The sequence below is a fragment of the Ovis aries genome, chromosome 13 (assembly GCF_016772045.2).
Source record: "Ovis aries strain OAR_USU_Benz2616 breed Rambouillet chromosome 13, ARS-UI_Ramb_v3.0, whole genome shotgun sequence".
NCBI classification, from domain to species: Eukaryota; Metazoa; Chordata; class Mammalia; order Artiodactyla; family Bovidae; genus Ovis; species Ovis aries.
This window is the reverse complement of record NC_056066.1, coordinates 73,462,317-73,470,052: the sequence shown is the minus strand read 5'-3', so window position 1 is coordinate 73,470,052 and position 7,736 is coordinate 73,462,317. Positions and strand designations below refer to the sequence as shown.

The 7,736-nt window shown below is 47.9% G+C and overlaps 1 protein-coding gene across 3 annotated transcripts; it reads right to left on the bottom strand.

Moving 5' to 3' along the window:
* Nucleotides 1-5,200: 5,200 nt before the first annotated feature.
* WFDC12 (WAP four-disulfide core domain 12) lies at nt 5,201-6,639 on the bottom strand. 3 transcript variants are annotated; one of them, XM_042230175.1, is made up of 3 exons: nt 6,536-6,639; nt 6,250-6,408; nt 5,201-5,414 (listed from the first exon to the last, which is right to left on the bottom strand). In XM_042230175.1, exons 1-2 carry the CDS (start codon nt 6,615-6,617, stop codon nt 6,251-6,253), a joined length of 240 nt encoding a protein of 79 aa, XP_042086109.1. In that variant the 5' UTR covers nt 6,618-6,639; the 3' UTR covers nt 5,201-5,414; nt 6,250. The 3 variants fall into 3 exon arrangements, with proteins under 3 accessions (XP_042086109.1, XP_042086110.1, XP_042086111.1); XM_042230176.1 differs by having other exon boundaries at nt 5,201-5,410; XM_042230177.1 differs by having other exon boundaries at nt 5,201-5,394.
* Between the last annotated feature and the right edge of the window lie 1,097 nt (nt 6,640-7,736).

Below are 7,736 nucleotides of genomic sequence, written 5' to 3'. Positions count from 1 at the left end.
TGTGATCCTCTGAGGTTTTGTGCCCAGAAGACAGCGGGAGATGTTGTGGAAGGGCCAACATTCTGCTGAGGCAGCCCCCTGTCACAAAGCACAGACCTTCAGGGTACTTAGGTCAGGCTGAGGGAGACTGATGGCAGATGACTCAGAGATTTGAGCCTGGCTGACTTCTTACTTCCTCAGGGACGATGCACCACTGTCTACACTTGCCCTCATGTCAACGCCGAGCAGCTTCCAAGTGTCTCTCACCACTGAACACTTCCCAGGCTTCACCTGAATTGGAGAGAGCAGGTCTGGAGCTTGAAACCCTCCCACTGTCCAAGACTACAGCCCAGTTTTACCCGCCTTCATGGAAGCTAACTGCCCCAGTCCCCAAACTGAGGCCTAAGCATCTCGTGAAGGCAGACCTGATTCCTTTAACCCAGGGCGCCCCCTGCTGGACTGACAAGTGGCTGATCTCGAGTCAGGCTGAAAGTAAGTTCCACTAACTGATCAAGCCATCAACAAGAATCACAAAATTGGCGATGGCAGAGACTGGACTAGCTCTTATCTCCAGCCACCTTCAGCAGACAGATGGGGAAACAATGGAAACAGTTAGAGACTTTATTTTCAGTTCAGTTCAGTCGCTCAGTCGTGTCCGACTCTTTGCGACCCCATGAATCGCAGCACGCCAGGCCTCCCTGTCCATCACCAACTCCCAGAGTTCACTCAGACTCACCTCCAACAAGTCAGTGATGCCATCCAGCCATCTCATCCTCGGTCTCATCCCCTTCTCCTCCTGCCCCCAATCCCTCCCAGCATCAGAGTCTTTTCCAATGAGTCAACTCCTCGCATGAGGTAGACAAAGTACTGGAGTTTCAGCTTTAGCATCATTCCTTCCAAGGAAATCCCAGGGCTGATCTCCTTCAGAATGGACTGGTTGGATCTCCTTGCAGTCCAAGGAACTCTCAAGAGTCTTCTCCAACACCACAGTTCAAAAGCATCAATTCTTCGGCGTTCAGGTTTCTTCACAGTCCAACTCTCACATCCATACATGACTACTGGAAAAACCATAGCCTTGACTAGATGGACCTTTGTTGGCAAAGTAATGTCTCTGCTTTTCAATATGCTATCTAGGTTGGTCATAACTTTTCTTCCAAGGAGTAAGCGTCTTTTAATTTTATGGCTGCAGTCACCATCTGCAGTGATTTTCGAGCCCCCCCAAATAAAGTCTGCCACTGTTTCCACTGTTTCCCATCTATTTCCCATGAAGTGATGGGACCGGATGCCATGATCTTCATTTTCTGAATGTTGAGCTTTAAGCCAACTTTTTCACTCTCCTCTTTCGCTTTCATCAAGAGGCTTTTTAGTTTCTCTTCACTTTCTGCCATAAGGGTGGTGTCATCTGCATATCTGAGGTTATTGATATTTCTCCTGGCAGTCTTGATTCCAGCTTGTGTTTCTTCCAGTCCAGCATTTCTCATGATGTACTCTGCATAGAAGTTAAATAAGCATGGTGACAATATACAGCCTTGACGTACTCCTTTTCTTATTTGGAACCAGTCTGTTGTTCCATGTCCAGTTCTAACTGTTGCTTCCTGGCCTGCATACAGATTTCTCAAGAGGCAGGTGAGGTGGTCTGGTATTCCCATCTCTTTCAGAATTTTCCACAGTTTATTGTGATCCACACAGTCAAAGGCTTTGGCATAGTCAATAAAGCAGAAATAGATGTTTTTCTGGAACTCTCTTGCTTTTTCCATGATCCAGCGGATGTTGGCAATTTGATTTCTGGTTCCTCTACCTTTTCTAAAACCAGTTGGACATCAGGAAGTTCATGGTTCACGTATTGCTGAAGCCTGGCTTGGAGAATTTTGAGCATTACTTTACTAGCGTGTGAGATGAGTGCAATTGTGCAGTAGTTTGAGCATTCCTTGGCATTGCCTTTCTTTGCGATTGGAAGGAAAACTGACCTTTTCCAGTCCTGTGGCCACTGCTGAGTTTTCCAAATTTGCTGGCATATTGAGTGCAGCACTTTCACAGCATCATCTTTCAGGATTTGAAATAGCTCAACTGGAATTCCACTAGCTTTGTTTGTAGTGATGCTTTCTAAGGCCCACTTGACTTTACATTCCAGGATGTCTGGCTCAAGATGAGTGATCATACCATCGTGATTATCTTGGTCTTGAAGATCTTTTTTTGTACAGTTCTGTGTATTCTTGCCACCTCTTCTTAATATCTTCTGCTTCTGTTAGGTCCATAGCATTTCTGTCCTTTATCGAGCCCATCTTTGCATGAAATGTTCCCTTGGTATCTCTAATTTTCTTGAAGAGATCTCTAGTCTTTCCCATTCTGTTGTTTTCCTCTATTTCTTTGCATTGATCGCTGAGGAAGGCTTTCTTATCTCTTCTTGCTATTCTTTGGAACCCTGCATTCAGATGCTTATGTCTTTCCTTTTCTCCTTTGCTTTTCATTTCTCTTCTGTTGGGGGGCTCCAAAATCACTGCAGATGGTGACTTCAGCCATGAAATTAAAAGACGCTTGCTCCTTGGAAGAAAAGCTATGACCAACCTAGACAGCATAATAAAAAGCAGACACATTAATTTACCAACAAAAATCCATCCAGTCAAAGCTATGGTTTTTCCAGTAGTCATGTATGGATGTGAGAGTTGGACTATAAAGAAAGCTGAGCACTGAAGAGTTGATGCTTTTGAACTGTGGTGTTGGAGAAGCCTCTTGAGAGTCCTTTGGTCTGCAAGGAGATCCAACGAGTCAGTCCTAAAGGAAATCAGTCCTGAATATTCATTGGAAGGACTGATGCTGAAGCTGAAACTCCAATACTTTGGCCACCTGATGCGAAGAACTGACTCACTGGAAAAGACCCTGATGCTGGGAAAGATTGAAGGCAGGAGAAGAAGGGGATGACAGTGTATGAGATGGTTGAATGGCATCACCAACATGATGGACATGAGTTTGAGTAGGCTCTGGAAATTGGTGATGGACAGGGAAGCCTGGCGTGCTGCAGTCTATGGGGTTGCAAAGCATCAGACACGACTGAGCGACAGAACTGAACTGAACACCAGCATCCCAAGACCCTCTGCCGTCCGTCTCGATCTTTGCCCCTCTCATGGGTTCAGAACAGCTAGAGGATTCCTGTCTTTCATGCAACCAATATGAGGCCAGCATTGCTTCTTCTCTGAAGACTGCTGGCCATCCTGGCATCCGTCCGGGGGTTGGGGGCAGGGGCTGGCTGGAAGCTCCAGCCCCAATAGGGAGTTTTGGGGCAGGGGAGAGTCTTTCGCTGTCTCTTCCTCAAGAGATACAACATAGAGGGAGGTGGATTTAAGGGCTCAGAGACCACCTTCCTGGAAGATGAAAGGATTCCCCAGAAAGCAGAAGGAAGGCGGCAGGGGAGCAGATATGACCCAGAGGTGGGTAAGGGGAGGGTGCTAAGGACAGCCTGACCAGGGGCGTGACATGTCGCTGACTCCTGAGGGAATGCGCCGGGCCCCCACTCAGGTGTTTCTGACCCAGAGAAAGAGAACAGGCACACAGAACAAAGCAGGACAGAAAGAGAGAGAAGAAAGTAAAGCACACACCTGAAAACACTGGGTGAAAACTGAGACGGAAGGACGAGCAAGACAGGAAAGGAGAGAAAGACAGCAAGACAGTAATCAAAGGAACCGGAAACGGAAAGAAGGATATGGAGGGGAAAGAAGATGAAGAGCAAGAGGACAAAGGAGACGTAGAGAATGAGAGGAGAGAGAGGGAGGGAGGAAGCAGGCGAGAGACACACAGGATGTGGCAGACAGAGCTGTCTACGCAGGGATCCTTTCAGGTGGTCCAGGCACACTCCCAGATGAAGCCCTCACGAGAACTTGGTCTCTGTCAGGGTTCCCATTCCAGAGATGCCCAGTGGAAGGACTGGGTTGAACTCCTGCTCTAGGAAAGAAAGAGGCACTCCCCCTGTCCCCCGAGCTAGCCAGGTACCCCTCCACCCCTGCCCATTCTGAGCTACCCCCAGTAGGTGACTGTGATTCAGACCCTCCCCTTCAGCCAGGTCAATGCTTCTTTACTATTACACTGTCTTCAAAGACCCTTCCTCCTCAACCCTCCATCTTTCCCTCCTTCGCCAGGAGTCAACCCTGCACCTAGTCTGATGGCTGCCCTCACCCCCTTGTCACCCGTTGACCCCGACACACCTTTTCCCCAGGAAACCCTTGGTGATCTAATCTTACCCTGACATCTGCCGTCCAGGGGACCTTAAGCTCAGTTAGTCACCTGTTTGTTTTCGGTCTGAATTGTTCAAGCAATGAAGGGAAAGGAAGCGAGGAGTCGGACACGACTGAACGACTTCACTTTCACTTTTCACTTTCATGCACTGGAGAAGGAAATGGCAGCCCACTCCAGTGTTCTTACCTGGAGAATCCCAGGGACGGGGGAGCCTGGTGGGCTGCCGTCTATGGGGTCGCACAGAGTCGGACACTACTGAAGCGACTTAGCAGCAGCAGCATACATATATTTCAAATTTTCATAAATTTGAAAATTGATATTTATCTATTTATTAAGGGAATTGTTACAGTTCATGAAGGTAGAAAAGAAAAACACATTATTTGAAGACCACTCTCTAAGAACTGAAATCCCTCTGTGATCCCAAATCAAGAAAGAATCACAAAGCAGAGACAGAGGAAATGCATGGCTAAATAACACTTCGTTATTAGGTAGATTAGGGTCTTCAACCCCTTAAATTAAGATTCAAAGTTGCTAAGCAGAATTTCCTTTTCTAAATTTATGAAGGCCTAGATTTTAGATGCTGAAGTAGCTTAGAACCAAGGCCACGTTCCACTCCATTTCCAGCCCTGAAGTCCCAAGTCTAGTCTTACATCATACAGCTCCCACAAGTGGAGAGGCGACCAGCGGCTGCACCAGAGATGATGCAGTGCAGAGACTTGCCCCTTGCCTCAGGATAAGAATGTACACCTTTCATAGCATCCAAACACAGAAACTCTGACTCAAAAATGCCCTGGGAATTTAACAAACAAAGAGTCTGAGTGTCAGGAGGCATTAAAAAAAAAAGTATCAGAAAAACAGAAGTGCAGGCACTTAAGAGGAAGCGAGAAACAGTGATCCCATCCTTTTATATAATCACTGAAGGGTCCCCCACGAAAGGCTGAAGACAGAGAAGGGGGCAGGGGAGAGAGAGACTCAGTAGTCATAGACGTCCCTGTAGTTTTAAATAGAGAACACTTTATTTCTTTGTGGCATTTTCATATCGAGAAGCATTCAACTCTTGATAAAAAGAAGTCTTGTGGAATGAGGCAAGCAGGGAAGCACTGGAGATCACTTATCCAAGTCTCATCCTGGACTCCCCCATGTCTTCTCAAGCCTTGAGAAGCCTCTTCTCAAGCCTTCTCAAGAAACCTGTAAAGAGAGGTTTCTACCTGGGGAGAGCAGAGAGAGAAACAGAGACATGGGATGATGCAGACCCTGAGGGGAACACGGACTGGATCCCACGACCACTATGGTCTGCACCCCATATACTCCTCCCAAGGATGCTGAGATGCACTTCCAAGGAATCAGGGTTCGGGAATTCTAGACGAGCCATGCTGAAGAATTATACTCTCAGAACCCCTTACCTCACTGTTTAAATGTAAAGAGTGATTAGAAAAAATAATGGCCAGGGGCTTCCCTGGTGGTCGAGTGGCTAAGACTGCACTCCCAATGCGAGGGGCCGGGGTTCCATCCCTGGTCAGGGAACTGGATCCCACAAGCTTCAGTAAAGATCACAGGTTCTGCGTGCTGCAACTAAGACCCAGTGCAGCCAAATAAACAAACATTAAAAAAAAAAAAAAAAAAAAAACGGCCCTGGAAAACAGTTATAAAAATTCAGTAACAGTTCAGACGCTTAGAGATAATCTCATCCTGACCTTGTCATTTCACCAAACAGTGATGCCTAAGACGCAAATGGTGCGTTTTCTGAAGAAGGTTTGAAGGGCCTCTCTCTTCACTGTCTTTGAGGCGAGTTTTGGGGCAGGCAGACCAGACCTTACTTTCCCAGTCAGGGACCCAACCAGGGCCCCCCTTCAATGGAAATGCTGTGTCTCAACCACTGAATCCCCAGAGAAGTCCCAGACCAGATCTCGATTTAAAAGCTCTTGTCTCCATGAAATCTAAGGGTACTGACAGTCCTCCACTCCCTCTGGAAGACCTGGTTCTTCTGCAACGTTTCAGGGGCAAAGTGGAGGGGGTGCGGGGGGCAGATGTAGGGCCTCTCACCTCACTCCAACGATGCCCAGGGTTCCATACACTGACGCCTACAGTTGTAGAAACAGCACTTCTTGGTCCCCTTGCACCCTCGATCGCGCTGGCACATAGGTAAAAGGACGAAAGGGCAGGAAAGAAAAAATTCTGGGCAATATCCAGGTTTCTGGACGCCTGGGGGAAAATGCCACAAGGTGAGGTGGGGGCCCCTGGGCATCTGCCCCAGCGGGTCCCACCGGCTTCTCGGAGAAAGCGTGCCCCCACCCCCACCACACAGAAGACCGCCGCGCCCTCCACGCACCCTTGCGGGGTCCCGGCTGCGCCGTGTGCAAGCAGAGCAGGAGGAAGATCACGGGGAGCGCAGAGAAGCTGCTCATCTTCATTGTGGAAGCAAAGAGTGTCGGTGAACGCGGAGACTGGATGTCTTGTTTATATCGACTCTGGCAGGCGGCGGCCAGCAGGGGGAGCTGTAGTTCCCAGGGTCCAAGGTCAAAAGCGCCTGCATTTGACCAGGAAGTATCAAGTCTCCCATCCTTGAAAAAGGAACTGTAATAACCTCTGAGGCATAACCTCTGAGACCCCACAAGTGCGCCCTCGTCTTCAGAGAGTGTCTGGGCTGGACATTCCTGCTTTATGCAGTGGATTTGGAGGCAAATAGGAGGAAATGGTCTTTCCCAGGGCACTTTATCCGGTCTGACAAACTCTCTCCCCTTCTCACTATGTATCCAGGACAATGTAACCCCAACCCTCCCCACAGATTTCAGAAAGGGGTGCATTCAAAGAGTTTCCTTTGAACAAATTAACCTTTGAAATACACACAGGTACCAAGACAAAGCACAATAATAAGCTATTAGCAAAACAAAATGGAGCTTTTTTTCTAAAAAAACAAAAACAAAAACACCTCCTCTTTAAAACATTATTTGTTTATTTATCTTGGCTGTGCCTGGGCTTTCTCTAGTTGCAGCAAACAGGGGCTGCTCTCTAACTGCAGTGTGCCTGCTTCTCATTGTGATGGCTTCTCTTGTTGCGGCTCACGGGCTCTAAGACGTGCGGGTTTCAGTAGTTGTGGCCACGGGTTTACGTGCCCAGTGGCATGTGGATTCCTCCCAGACCAAGGACTGAGTCAGTATCCCTGCATCGGCGGCAGACTCTTAACCACTGGACCACAGGGAAGTCCCTTAATATGGAGATTACGGGTACCATCGTGCACTGATAGCGTGAACACTCTTTGGCGTGGCCTCTCTTTGGGACTGGAAGGAAAACTGACCTTTTCCAGTCCTGTGGCCACTGCTGAGTTTTCCATATTTGCTTAATTCACACTGAAATTGAAGAAAACAGGGAAAACCGCTAGACCATTCAGGTATGACCTCAATCAAATCCCTTATGATTATACAGTGGAAGTGAGAAATCGATTTAAGGGCCTAGATCTGATAGAGAGAATGCCTGATGAACTGTGGAATGAGGTTCATGACATTGTACAGGAGACAGGGATCAAGACCATC